The sequence below is a fragment of the Triticum dicoccoides genome, chromosome 5A (genome assembly GCF_002162155.2).
Source record: "Triticum dicoccoides isolate Atlit2015 ecotype Zavitan chromosome 5A, WEW_v2.0, whole genome shotgun sequence".
Taxonomy (NCBI): Eukaryota; Viridiplantae; Streptophyta; class Magnoliopsida; order Poales; family Poaceae; genus Triticum; species Triticum dicoccoides.
Genome location: NC_041388.1, coordinates 550332082 through 550346413, shown reverse-complemented (window position 1 = coordinate 550346413; position 14332 = coordinate 550332082). Strand labels below are relative to the sequence as shown.

Below are 14332 nucleotides of genomic sequence, written 5' to 3'. Positions count from 1 at the left end.
ACCTTGTGGGAGATCAGGTGCGCGGATCCCGCCAAGAGGAGATGTCGTCTCCTGGTGCAAAGGATGGAACATTTGGCGTGAGCACCGCCTCTCCTCACCCTGGCTAGGACTGAACCAGTGTTGTGAAAGGACTCCTTGCTTCGGGGGTGGCTTCTCGCTATGAGGACATAGATTTATTAGCTGGTTGTGATTCTTAACCTCTGAATATGTATGCTGGTTGTAGCCCTTACTGGGTGTGGTCTTCGCTCTTTGTCTCTTTTGCTCCTTCAGGAGTGTAGACTGTGTGGTTTTTTCATTTTGCTGGGGCAGCTTCTCTGATGTTTTTCCCCTCGCGCCTTGTAGCTCCAAAACCAAAGATGTTCGGTGGTTTCGTGGCATGCAATGGAACCGGGGTGTTGAGCCCTTTTCTTCTAAAAAAATACTTATCAGAGAAATGGATGTATCTAAATATATTTTAGTTCATTCATTTTTTGACAAGTATTTTCCAACGGAGGGTGTACGTAACTAATTTCAAATACAAGATGCATATTGACTGCATATCACTCAACGATAATAGGAATTTAGAACCAATAACCTACTATGTACTACTTCCTCTGTTTTTAAATATATTTTTTTAAAATTTCAAATGAACTACCACATACGGATGTATATAGACAAATTTTAAAGTGTAGATTCACTCAATTAGTATATCCATATACTAATTGTAGAGATCTCTAGAAAGATAAATATTTAGGAACAGAAGGAGTACTTTACACATATAAACCATGGCAGGTGCATTTCATGAGTTTCCGCAGGAGCTTTCCAGAACGTCATGCTGCTCACGCTGTGAGTGGCAATGGAGCGACGAGCAAAGCCACGGGGCGACGGGGGCTAGTGCTGCTTTTCTGTTCAACATCTCGCAACAGTTTTTAGCTGGTTTTTCCTCAGATGTTGAACACACTTTTTCTGTGGGAAGAGCTGCCAGCACAAAACACATGGCACCAAATGAAAATGGTTGTGAACAGTTCGCAGTAGAGATGTCCAAAACTATCAATGACCCTGTCCTGTCTCATGTACAGACTGTAGAAAAAATCTTACAAAGGCACAACTCTACAACACACCGTGAACAGCCCGTGCTTTCCCTATACGCCACACAGTGTGTGATCACAGATTACCATCCGTCGGCAAGACATTCAGAGAGGTTTTACAGGTGAGCAAAAGAACCAGCTTGGACCCTGAAGAGAAGTCAGTACTGTGATGCTACATCGTCAGCGAATCAGGAAGCGAGGTCGGAGCGCCGCAGATCTTGCCACCAACGTCGGGGAAGCATTCTTGGTCGGGCAGCGGGACAATCTTACCATCGGACTCTACCTTCACTGGGTATCTGAGGAGGTGCCCTTGCAACGTTTTCATCTCTTCTGATGCGAATCTTTCCCAGTTTTCTTCGGCTATTTGGTTCACTAATCTTACACATTCCAGACTAGAAGGTTCCTTGAAGTGGTCATCAACCATACCAAGGTGTTCTGCCCAGAGGGAGTTCCTATACCCATATACCTGCAACCAAGACAAACGTTACAACATTTCTAACGAAGCCTCTGCTGTTAACCAGTAAAAAAGAAGCTGGAGGAGAAAGCCAGTCCACGAACCTGGCCGTGAGGATGACCCTTCTTCGAAGACCATGCATGATGAGGCTGGTAGGCACCCATTGCAATTTCGGTATCTCTCGAGCCAGCCAAGGATCTCTGATTGATGTTTGCCGAGCCCAAAATGACGTATTCATCGTCTACAATCATCCCTTTTGCATGAACATAGATCATGAACCGCCGATGTTTTCTAGCCAGGCCCTATCAATTTTCAAAGGGGGGATTAAAATAACTGTGTTATTAATTCATATTAAACTTTTAGGAAAGGAAAAGCTGGAACAATGCTCATGATGAGTAAATTATGTTTGCCAACTCTTCGGTCGTATATACACCATGTTACTCATAAAGAAAAAAACATTCCTTGCACCAATTTAAGAGGGGGGGGGGGTGCTATAAATTACAATGATCAAGGATAGAAACAAAAGAAAACGTCAATCAATGTAACAGTAATTGCTTCAGGCTTTTGAACGGCATTGACAAACATAAAGATCCTACCACACCGACAGTTGGCTAAACCACTTTTGGTAACCTAAGGTAAGAAAGCAACTTTCCAAACCAATGATGCCTCGGCATTTCTCTAGCAAGCTATCTGTATGTTTTGACATCCACTAGAACTTTAGCCAAATGTCCACTAGAGTACTAGACAAGCAAGGCTTAAAACTGATGATACTACGTACCAACTTCAGAAAATATTCTTTCTATGAAGGAATGAAGAATACAACAAGACATTACCGCTGCACTTTTATCTGTAGATTTATCTGACTCAGGGCTACCATCTGTTGACGGTTCTTCCCGATTGCCCAGACAGTAAAAGTTCAAGTAATCTTGAAGGTTTGCATCCTCAATATTCATGGCCTTGAGCTCTCGTGCGATTACTCCATACATCATCTCCATTGTCTGAGCCTGTGAGAAAAGAACAAACAATTAGTATTTTTAATTTATTCAAGCCTACAAGTGAGTTGTCTTTTTATGGGGAAGCCTACAAGTGAACTGTGTCACACTATACTGTATATCCTCTCTTGCAGAATCAAGCCTATCAAGTATCAACAGCCGTCAGGCAGAAAACCATGAGTGTAGATTATGGATTTTGATGAATCATGGGTGAAGTGATCCCAGCAGGAGAACATAGGAGTGGTGGAAGGGCCTATGGGATACTTCACATGCTAATTTGTGAAAAGCATCCGAAGCTTGTCATTGTAAGCTCGGTTGATTTTGAACTTTGGTCTTCCTTATTTTAGCGGATGCTTAGTTTTGTGGCTGCTTTTTAGTAGTAAGATCTTGAGACATCCCATGATACAGCCTGTGTATCAGGGATGTAGGGATAGTGTTAAGCATAGGATTGTACAGGACACCACTTTTGTAATGAAAATGGGGACCATGAGAACCCTTTAATAATAGAAAAAAAACATCCGAAGCCTGTGCACTGTTGTAACCCCTGGTTCTATATCAAACTTCGTAATTCAACATACATGCATGTAAAAGTAAAATTTATTGTATCATCTTCATTAGATTTTTCAGAGCTATTCCCTGCCTTCAGTGGCATGGACAATTAAAGGTTTACAAAAGGGGCAAATCGGAAGATCTCTTTATAATATCGTAGGCATGTATGGGATAATCATCATTCGCATACAATCAGAATTGCACTACCGCAGATTTTACAGCAATAACGACGTTACATACTACATTGCCTCTATGAAATTTTACTGCTGCTGAGCAAAAAGGATCACCAAGGTAACATTTGATAGTGAGAGATTGTTTTTACCAAAACGAAGATGAGAATAGAATAGCGCTGAACTAAACAAAGGGGGGTGGTCATAAAGTAGAGTAATATTGTATTAAAACAAAACAAAAACAGCATACACATCAGGGGCAGGGAGTATGCCAACGTGCACTCAAATGGAAATTCATTCATTGGTAAAAGATTGAAATTACAAGGTCGAATGAGATCTCCATATCTCACTGAATCTCAGATTGGAATTTCAGTATCTCAATAAATCTCAGATTTGGAGTTTCCTAATAGCTGCTATAATGCTTTTTACAAAATAGAGCTTACCTGAAAGAAAAGAATTTCTTGCACAGAGGCCGAGGTAGGGACTCCTTCAGGCCACATTGGTATGACTACATAAACTGCAAACCGTTCGCCAGCTCTAATCTTGGTTGCAATTTTGAGGGCCAATTCCATTGGTATCAGATTGTCAGCACCTGCAACATCCCAAGGGATCAAAATTCCAGTTTGTCTAGATCATGTCATAAAATTAAACATCAATGTTGAATTTACACAACAGACCGACAGCAACAAAGGCATCAATGAAACAAAAAGAATGTGGCTTGTCTAATAGAAGCAGGACGAGCAAAATGAATCCATATTCCCCCTGCAATGTAGCCTATCTAATAAAAGTATGAAGAGCAAACTAAATCTATGTTCTCCCTGCATTATGTGGTGCATGTTTTGCCTTGTTCTACCAGCAGAAGAATATGCATGCAACTGTGGAAGGTATGCTATACCTAACAATCAAATATTCCATGTTTCAGACAGGATACAAAGGAAGAACCCCAAACCTGAATTCACATAGGATGGCCACTCGTACGAAGAACCAAGAAAATACTGATTTTCTATATAAATGAAATGTTGCGCTGATCTGATTGCCCGGACATATGCTGTGTGAATGCTCTTATCAATTATGAGGTTCTTTCGGCACACAAGATTCTGCACAAGTCCATTAAATGGTAAGTACTTTATACAAGAAGAACATAGTTCCAAATAGTACAGGACAAGGTAAAAATGGAAAAAAAAAGTGAAACAGCACCACAAATTTCAATATAGATGTGGATTTATTGAACATTGCAAAGGAGTATAATGAGACGTGCCAAACTAACCTGCTTTGAAGCCTCTTTGCAATCACTAGGAAATCCTTTTAGAGAGCCCGAGTCAATTGACCGGAATACCTGAAGAATTAATATATGTTAACCAGTGCCTAGAATTCACAAGTACTGACATAAGCACAACTTAAAGAGCAGTGCCAAGACCTGAACATGCCAATTTTCAGGATCTTCTTCTTTTGAAACCCGCAAACTAACATGATCATTTGGAACATTAGGTGAAGGACTAAGTATCCACGAGATACGCTCCAGCTTTATCAGGGCATCATCTTTCCAGCGAGATACTTTCCTAAATCGATCACGGAATTTGGATGCCTTTCTCCAGCGTTGTTCAAAATTCTTCAAGACATCATAGGCAGCTGGTCCATCAATCTTACAGTGCAAATCATGCCATGGTTGTCTCGGTCCTTTTGCGCCTGCCTGCATCAAGGGAATACATATGATGACAGGAAGATTAAAACTCAATGAGAATAATGTGGTGCAAGATAAGCTCTGGCAGTCAGGCATTCACACATGGCACCGGCTCCCAGAAGCTTACTTCCTCGACTTCAACTTGATAAGCATAGAGTAAAACATATTGGCAAAAATGAACTCACCGAAAATGTTGGGTTATGGAAATCATTTTCAAATACTGTGTCAAGGTCTTTAAAAAGCCTATGTTGAGGAGTATCATAACGCCCATCACAAAGATCTAGGCCCCCAACGAAAGCAGTAACTTTCCGCTTGTTTCCCGAAGCTTGTGTATCAACCAGCACACATTTTTGGTGGTGTGTAAACAATGTCCCAACAACCTGCAAGATAGTAGTTCAAGATTGCCAAATGTGGCAAAAAAGAGAGCATATGAGTAGCCTGCAGAATACAAAAGATATTCACAAGACTGAGATGATGCTTATTCTGAAAGCAACATGACGGTGACCTCCTGATTTTATTTATATATATATAAAGCTAACTGCCAACTTAGTTGGTATCATTCACTATCCATAAGGCACCAACACACACATCATGATTTTAGAGAACATTCAAATTCTCCTAAAAGAGGATGCATGAGTAAATATTAACCTGCTTAAGGTTTATGATGATAGCAATTACTTGCAGCCTATCGACAAAAGAAATAAAATACAAATAAAGTACAAGCAAACTGCCTGAACTTGCCTGTTGTTTGAAAATGCTCAGCTTACTGCTGGCATATCGAGGTGAAAGAACACAGATGACTGAGGAATGCTTGAAAAACTTTCTAGTTTCTTCATCATGCGTTCCCATCACACCACCCTGCAAAAGCATAGAAAGGAGGACTTACTCTCAGATATTATGACATAGAACCCCTTTAAAGAACAGCACTATCAAAAGGAAGAGCAAGTGTGAATTATGATGGGGATCATAAACTGTGCAGTGTGCACCCTTTTATGAATGAAAATGCGGGCCATGTGGCCCCTTTAATCAAAAAAATAAACTGTGCATACTAATTAGTAGATTTGGAGAACACGGCCGAGGTGTGAGTTCGGAAAAGACGTATGGTCATAGATTATGGTAAACTGGAATCAGAGAGAACACCCCCAGGCCAAATATCCAGGTTCAGGTTTTTTTGGATAAGAATATCCAGGTTCAGTTGATTGTTGCAAGTCTATAACAGTCATCGATTGATTGTTTACCCTCTATTATATTCCTACGAATATGGAAATTACCTATGAACAAGTAACCTTTCAAAAAACTTATGAACAAGTACTACTTGACTGAACACTCAAATGCACCAAGCTGGGAATAATAAATCCCTATTATGGAACAAAATCCAAAGAATTCCTCGCAATCAAGTCAACATCAAATGCATCTGGGGACGTTTCCGACGGCTATCCAAACTAAGCTGTGAAATTAGAGTCAGAACTACCAGGTCGTAATGTCTCACCGTTTTGATGAAGAGCTTGTCATGGGACGTCTTGTCGTCCCAGACGAGCAGGCACACTCTGACGCCCTCCTGCGACTTGAACTTGAGCAGCTCTCCGAGCGTGAGCTCGCCGCCGTCCGGGAGCGGCCTGGACGACGACGGCTCGCGCACCAGCTTCACCTTGTCGTAGATCGACCAGCCGACGATGTAAATCATATGGTGCGCCTCGAGTATGGCGTGGCAGATGTCCTCCCAGCACTGGTTGTGCTCGAACTTCTTCCCCCGCTCGAGCTCGACGTCCGGCAGGTCCCCCTCGTTGACGTGCGCGTCCTGGTAGAGCGTGACTTTCCCGCCGTGGCGGAGCGGGAAGTAGGAGTCCTTGACGCCCTGCTGGTCGGGGTCGCCGGGGATGCCGCGGCGGTAGACCGGGTTGGCGGCGAAGGGGCGGAAGCGGTAGCGGATGAAGAGCGCGGTGCGGGGCTTGTAGGTCTTGCCGCTGGTGCCGACGATGGGGACCCACTCCTCGAGCTCGTCGGCGGCGGCGACGACCCGGTCGGCGGGGACGGAGGCGGTGCCGATGAGCTGCGCGCCGAAGGTGTCGTTGTCCTTGACCTGGAACTCGAGGACGGTGGCGCGGTGCGCGAGCGGCACGAAGAACTGCTCGTCCCAGCGCGGCTCCTGGCTGTTGGGGATGACGGCGGTGCGCGCGACGACGGCGCCGGCGACGGAGAGCGTGACGTAGGGGTCGCTGGTGATGATCCTGCGGTGGTGGTGGCGGCGGCTGCCGGCCTCCCCGACGCCGCGGCTGTTGGGCGGGGGCTGCCGGGGCGCGCAGGAGGAGGCGGTGCCGCAGGAGGCGAAGCAGCGGCGGATGTGCTCGGAGAACATGTCCATGTTGGGCAGCAGCCGCGCCTCGACGACCCAGAGGTCGAGGTCCCCGTGCAGGAGCACGGGCTTGGCCGGCGACGGCGACTCGTCCCCGCCCGACGACGCCATGGACGGCGACGCGGAGCGGGGGGCGGTGGCGGCGGCGGCGGCCAGCTTGGAATCGGAGCCGGGCCCCCGGTCCCGCCTGTTGCGCAACCGCGGCGACGGCCCCCAGGTACCCGGCGGGGATTCCGGTGGGGGAGGTGGGCCCGGGTCCCAGGGCCGCGCGCGCGTGGTCGGGGTCGGGTTGGGTGGGGATCTGCGTTGCGTGCGGGCAGGTTCAGGTCGGCCGAGTCCGCGTGATCTGGATCCCCTGCGCTGCGGGATGGACTCTCTCTCGGGTCCTCCTTCTCTCTAGAGCGGGTGGGTGGTTGGTGATGAGGTGGCCGGTGGGCGGCGGGGCACGTCGCGGGCGTGTGCGTGGATCGGTGATGTTGATGGCGTACGCGTCGGGTCGCGTGCCGCCGCGCTGAGCGGAGCGGGAGTGGGTCAAAACTCAAAACTAGGCAGGCGAGGTGGCCTCCCCCTGCGCTGGACGCGCCCACGGAACGGAAGGCCGAGCTGGCGGAGGTAGGGGGCGTACGGCCGTTTTGGCGCCGGGAGTCGCTCGGTGGCGGGCGGTCTGTCTGTCGGCTTCCGCTCCCCCACCCCAAATCCAACTTCTCCAACGCTCCCCGACTCTTTTTTTTTTCTTTTTCTTTTGGAGGATAAACGCTCCCCGACTCGGTGGTAGCCTGGTAGGGTCCGGCCGTTTTGGCGCCACTATAGTACTACTCCGGCCGTTTGGTGCGTGGGTGTTTGTTACAGCCGGGTTCGGGAGTTACTTTCTTTCTGGGGTCGTTTCTGTAGGATATAGGCGCCGTTTCCATTTTAGATTTTAGAGACGGGGTTTGTTTGGTGCCATTTTGGGGAGTTCTTGCCGGCATACAAAATGATCGCGCCCCGACCATAGCTCATCCATCTACCTCGAGCATCTCCTTTTGTATCTTCTCGAATCAAACCCTTCTTCTTGGAACACCTTGGTCAAGTCGACTGTCATGATCTTCCTTTCCTTCGCCATTACCGCGAGTGTCACCTCTTTTGCTTTTGTCTTTACAATGCTTGCCTCAATCTCGAGCTTCTTCTTTTGTATCTCGATGTAGGCCTTTCATTTGATCCTCCTTGTCTTGCCGCTTCCTTTTCTCCCTCGCTTTCTTTTGGGTCAGGAACCCCTTCAAAATTTCTTGCAAGACTAATGTGGCCACATCATGCTTGTCATCCACCTTCGAGTTGGTCTTCCCCCTTGGCCGCCTCTCACCTTCACCATGCTCAACGACCGTCTCCCGCCCTCCATTCCTCTTTTGGACGACATATTTCTCCTTAAACTTAGGGTAATCACAAATGACCGTCCAACAATGGGTGAGGATGAATGGTTTGTCCCCATGTTGGGCATTGAAGACTTCCAAAGCTTGGAATGCCTACTATTCAAAATGATGACAACACTATACATTCATATCACGCTCGGCATAAAATCCGGAACCCGAACCCTGAACCCAAAAATTTCGAACCCGCATAACCCGAACACTATATCGAGGTAACAGATCTGAAAACCCGAATTAATACGGGTAATTCAGGTCAAAGGCCATGGTACCCGAATTATCCGAATAGCTCGAACTAATTAGTCAGCTCAGTAAACACATGGCGCACACTTGCGCAAAGAAGACCTAGCCCAAGAGGCCTTCGTTAGCCCTTGGCTCCCGCGAGCAAACCGGTCACGTGCGTCCCCAACTCCTCCAAATCCGAGCGCCCCCTACACAGTTCCTAGTCCCCACCCCATGTCGGCACGCCCCCATGGCGCCACCCCACCCCACGATGCCACCACACTAGCACCGGCATACTGCGGTCCGCCGTCGATCTGCATCTGCGCCACCATGACAAGCAAGCTTGGAGGCTGCGTTCAGTGGGACGACGGTGTTGGGCCACTCGCCATCATCCATCTCAACTCACCTTCACCGACAGCACCTCCCCGGCGCAACATCACTTGCCCGTCGTCCTGCATGACGTGACTCCCAATGATTGTCGTTCCCCTCTCGTTCCACTGTTGCATGTCCAAATCGCCGCCTACAGTCTTGCACCGCCGACGCCAGCCACCAAACTATAGTCCATGTTGTTCCACTGTTGCTGGCACTTTTCTTCATTGTTTACTACTTCGGGTAGTACGAGTGCTACGGTTTCGGGTACACGAATTTTCGGGTAGCAAATTTTCTGCACAAATTTTGGGTATCATTTCTGGAAACCCGAAAAAAAATTACCCAAATTACTCGACCCGATTTTGCGGGTAAACCCGAATGCCCAGCGTGACATCCATATGTAACGGAGTTGAAAGCATCAATCAACAAGATACACACATAAGAACAAAAGGATAGGAGTGGAGTATCATGTCTTTGATGCATATGCCACTCACGGACGGCCTTTGCTGCTCTCAAGGGTTGCACAACACTTGATTCACTCTTGTTGGGTGAGCCCCCGCCTCTTTGCGATTGACACATCACCACGCTTGCTCTCAAACTAGGGCGGGAACTTCCTACGTTCATGGAAGTATGCATGGACCCTCGCCCAAAACTTGATCCTTTTTGCTCGACACCGGCCTTGGGGTATTGTCCAATTTCCTTCCAAGCCTCGCAAATCAATTTGTCATTATCCTTGGTGTATGCTCCCACCCGAATGTTTTTCCGCCTCGGATGTGCATTGCCTTATTGAGTGAGGTCATCGTGAAACATGTTGGAAATATGCCCTAGAGGCAATAATAAAATGATTATTATTATATTTTCTTAATCATGATAAAGGTTCATTATTCATGCTATAATTGTATTGATCGAAAACTTAAATACATGTGTGAATACATAAACAAATATCAAGTCCCTAGTAAGCCTCTCCTAGACTAGCTTGTTGATCAAAAGACGGTTAAGGTTTCCTAACCATAGACATGAAAATTGTTGTTTGATAACGGGATCACGTCATTAGGAGAATGATGTGATGGAAAAGACCCATATGTTAGCATAGCATATGATCGTTCAGTTTATTGCTACTGCTTTCTTAATGTCAAATACATGTTCCTTTCACCATGAGATCATGCAACTTCCGGACTCCAGAGGAATGCCTTGTGTGTATCAAACGTCACTTCATAACTGGGTGATCGTAAAGGTGCTCTAAAGGTATCTCTGAAGGTGTCTGTTGAGTTGGCATGAATCGAGATTGGGATTGCTGTGTGGCCTTGGCAACGAGGGCCTCATTTTCTGCAACGTAATGGTGACATGTTGCGCGGTGCTACCTCTTGAGCTTGCATTGGTTTTTCCCTTGAAGAGGAAAGGGTGATGCAGCAAAGTAGAGTAAGTATTTACCTCGGTTTTGAGAACCAAGGTATCAATCTAGTAGGAGACAACGCAACAAGCCACCGAATATCTGCACAAACAAACACCAACTTGCACCCAACGCGACAAAGGGGTTGTCAATCCCTTCACGGTTATTTGCAAAGTGAGATCTGATATAGATGGATAAACGGTAAAGTAATATTTTTATATTTTTGGTTTATAGATCGGAAAGTAAAAGATTGCAAAGAAAGTAAATAGGAAACTAAAATTTTAGATCGGAAACTTATATGATGGAAAATAGAAGATTATATGATGGGAAATAGACCCGGGGGCCACAGGTTTCACTAGAGGCTTCTCTCAAGATAGAAAATATTATGGTGGGTGAACAAATTACTGTCGAGCAATTGATAGAAAAGTGCAAAGTTATGACGATATCTAAGCCAATGATCATAAATATAGGCATCACATCCGTGTCAAGTAGACCGAAACGATCCTGCGTCTACTACTATTTCTCCACACATCGACCGACTCCTACCTCCATCTAGAGTATTAAGTTCATAAGAACAAAGTAACGCATTAAGTAAGATGACATGATGTAGCGAAATTAACTCAAGCAATATGATGAAAACCCCATCTTGTTATCCTCGATGGCAACAATACAATACGTGTCGGTTCCCCTTCTGTCACTAGGATCGAGCACCGCAAGATTGAACCCAAAGCTAAGCACTTCTTCCATTGCAAGAAAAACCAATCTAGTTGACCAAATCAAATCGATAGTTCGAAGAGACTTGCAAAGATATCAAATCATGCACATAAGAATTCATAGGAGATTCAAATAATATTCATAAATAAGTTGATCATAAATCCACAATTCATCGGATCTCGGCAAACACACCGCAAAAAAGTATTACATCGAATAAATCTCCAAGAACATCGAGGAGAACATGGTATTGAGAATCAAAGAGAGAGAAGAAGACATCTAGCTACTAGCTATGGACCCGTAGGTCTGTGGTAAACTACTCACGCTTCATAGGAGAGGCAATGGTGTTGATGTAGAAGCCCTCCATGATCGAATCCCCCTCCGGCAAAACGCCGGAAAAGGCCGCTAGATGGGATCTCATGGGTACAGAAGGTTACGGCGGTGGAAAAGTGGTTTCGTGGCTCCCCTAGAAGGTTTTGGGGTATTTGAGAATATATATAGGTGGAAGAAATATGTGGGTGAAGTCACAAGGGGCCCACAAGGGTGGGGAGCGCGCCCTACCCTCCTGGGCGCGCCCTCCGCCCTTGTGTCTGCCTCGTGGCTCCCCTGACGTGCACGCCAAGTCCTCTGGATGTCTTTTGGTCCAAGAAAAATCATCGCGAAAGTTTCATTCCGTTTGGACTCCGTTTGGTATTCCTTTTCTGCAAAACTCTAAAACAAGGAAAAACAGAAATTGGCACTGGGCTCTAGGTTAATAGGTTAGTCCCAAAAATCATATAAAATAGCATATTAATGCATATAAAACATCCTAAATCGATAATATAATAGCATGGAACAATAAAAATTATAGATACGTTGGAGACGTATCACGCGACAGCGGCTTGTTTTCTCCACCTCTTTCGCCCTCCGGTCAACCCTCTTCGATGTCTCCTTGGCCGTCTCCTCCGGCATGCGTTCCTTCTTGGGCATCTTCTTTGCGTGCACGGATCCGACGCCCACTACGTCAACCGCGGCGGTTGCAGGGGTTGGCGCGTCCGCCATGGTGAACAGGCGGGGGTGTAGGAGGGTTTTGGGGAAAGAGGGTAAATGAGGGTGGATTTTCCACTAACTGGTGGGCCAGGGGGGAGGACAAGGGCGGGCAACGCGTGTGAGGGAGTCTAGGATTATGGGGTCCTCGGGCGTCCGGGCTATGTGATATGGCTCGGACTAATGGACCATGGAGATACAAGACGGAAGACTTTCCCCGTGTCCGGATGGGACTCTCCTTGACGTGGAAGGCAAGCTTAGGGTGCGAATATGAAGATTCCTTTCGATGTAAACCGACTATGTACAAACCCTAGTCCCCTCTGGTGTCTATATAAACCACAGGGTTTAGTCCGTAGAGACAGACATAGTCGGGGACGAGCGATGGTCTTTTCCTACCAATCTACCCCCCTAGGAGCATGCGCGTAGTGCTTAGTTTTGATGACTTGTAGATTTTTGCAATAAGTATGTGAGTTCTTTATGACTAATGTTGAGTCCATGGATTATACGCACTCTCACCCTTCCACCATTGCTAGCCTCTTCGATACCGTGCATTGCCCTTTCTCACCTTGAGAGTTGGTGCAAACTTCGCCGGTGCATCCAAACCCCGTGATATGATACGCTCTATCACACATAAGCCTCCTTATATCTTCCTCAAAACAGCCACCATACCTACCTATTATGGCATTTCCATAGCCATTCCAAGATATATTGCCATGCAACTTTCCACCGTTCCATTTATTATGACACGCATCATCATTGTCATATTGCTTTGCATGATCATGTAGTTACATCGTATTTGTGGCAAAGCCACCGTTCATTTTCTTTTCATACATGTCACTCTTGATTCATCACAATCCCGGTACACCGCCGGAGGCATTCAGATAGAGTCATATTTTATTCTAAGTATCGAGTTGTAATTCTTGAGTTGTAAGAAAATAAAAGTGTGATGATCATCATTAGAGTATTGTCCCATGTGAGGAAAGGATGATGGAGACTATGATTCCCCCATAAGTCGGGATGAGACTCTGGACAAAAAAAAGAAAAGAAAGAAAGAAAAGAGGCCAAAAAAGGCCTAAATAAAAAAAAGAAAATAATAATAATAAATAAATGAGAGCAAAAGAGAGAAAGGACAATGTTACTATCCTTTTTCCATACTTGTGCTTCAAAGTAGCACCATGATCTTCATCATAGAGAGTCTTTTATTTTGTCACTTTCATATACTAGTGGGAATTTTTCATTATAGAACTTGGCTTGTATATTCCAATGATGGGCTTCCTCAAATGCCCTAGGTCTTCGTGAGAAAGCGAGTTGGATGCACACCCACTTAGTTTCTTTGATGAGCTTTCATATATTTATAGCTCTAGTGCATCCGTTGCATGGCAATCTCTACTCCTTGCATTGACATCAATCGGTGGGCATCTCCATTGCCCATTGATTATCCGCGTCAATGAGAGACTTTCTCCCTTTTTGTCTTCTCACACAACCTCAATCATCATATTCTATTCCACCATAGTGTTATGTCCATGGCTCGCGCTCATATATTGCGTAAAAGTTGAAAGAGTTTGAAAACTCTAAGTATGAAACAATTGCTTGGCTTGTCATCGGGGTTGTGCATGATGAGAGCATTTTGTGTGACAAAAATGAAGCATGGCCAAACTATATGACTTTGTAGGGATAAGTTTTCTTTGGCTATGGTATTTTGATAAGACATAATTGCTTGATTAGCATACTTGGAGTATTACTATTTTTATGTCAACAATAAACTTTTATCTTGAATCTTTCGGATCTGAACATTCAAGCCACAATAGAGAAAAATACATTGAAGAATGTTCTAGAAAGCATTCCACATCAAAAATTCCGTTTTATCATTTACCTACTCGAGGACGAGCAGGAATTAAGCTTGGGGATGCTAATACGTCTCCAGTGTATCTATATTTTTTTATTGTTC

The 14332-nt window shown here is 45.5% G+C and overlaps 1 protein-coding gene across 1 annotated transcript; it reads right to left on the bottom strand.

The window, feature by feature from the left end:
- Positions 1–985: 985 nt before the first annotated feature.
- Positions 986–7585, bottom strand: LOC119302716 (phospholipase D delta-like). Its single transcript, XM_037579759.1, has 10 exons — positions 6403–7585; positions 5655–5771; positions 5099–5293; positions 4650–4922; positions 4500–4568; positions 4182–4329; positions 3676–3824; positions 2355–2525; positions 1626–1823; positions 986–1533 (listed from the first exon to the last, which is right to left on the bottom strand). The coding sequence occupies exons 1-10, from the start codon at positions 7375–7377 to the stop codon at positions 1240–1242; spliced, it is 2589 nt and encodes an 862-aa protein (XP_037435656.1). The 5' UTR covers positions 7378–7585; the 3' UTR covers positions 986–1239.
- Positions 7586–14332: the final 6747 nt, after the last annotated feature.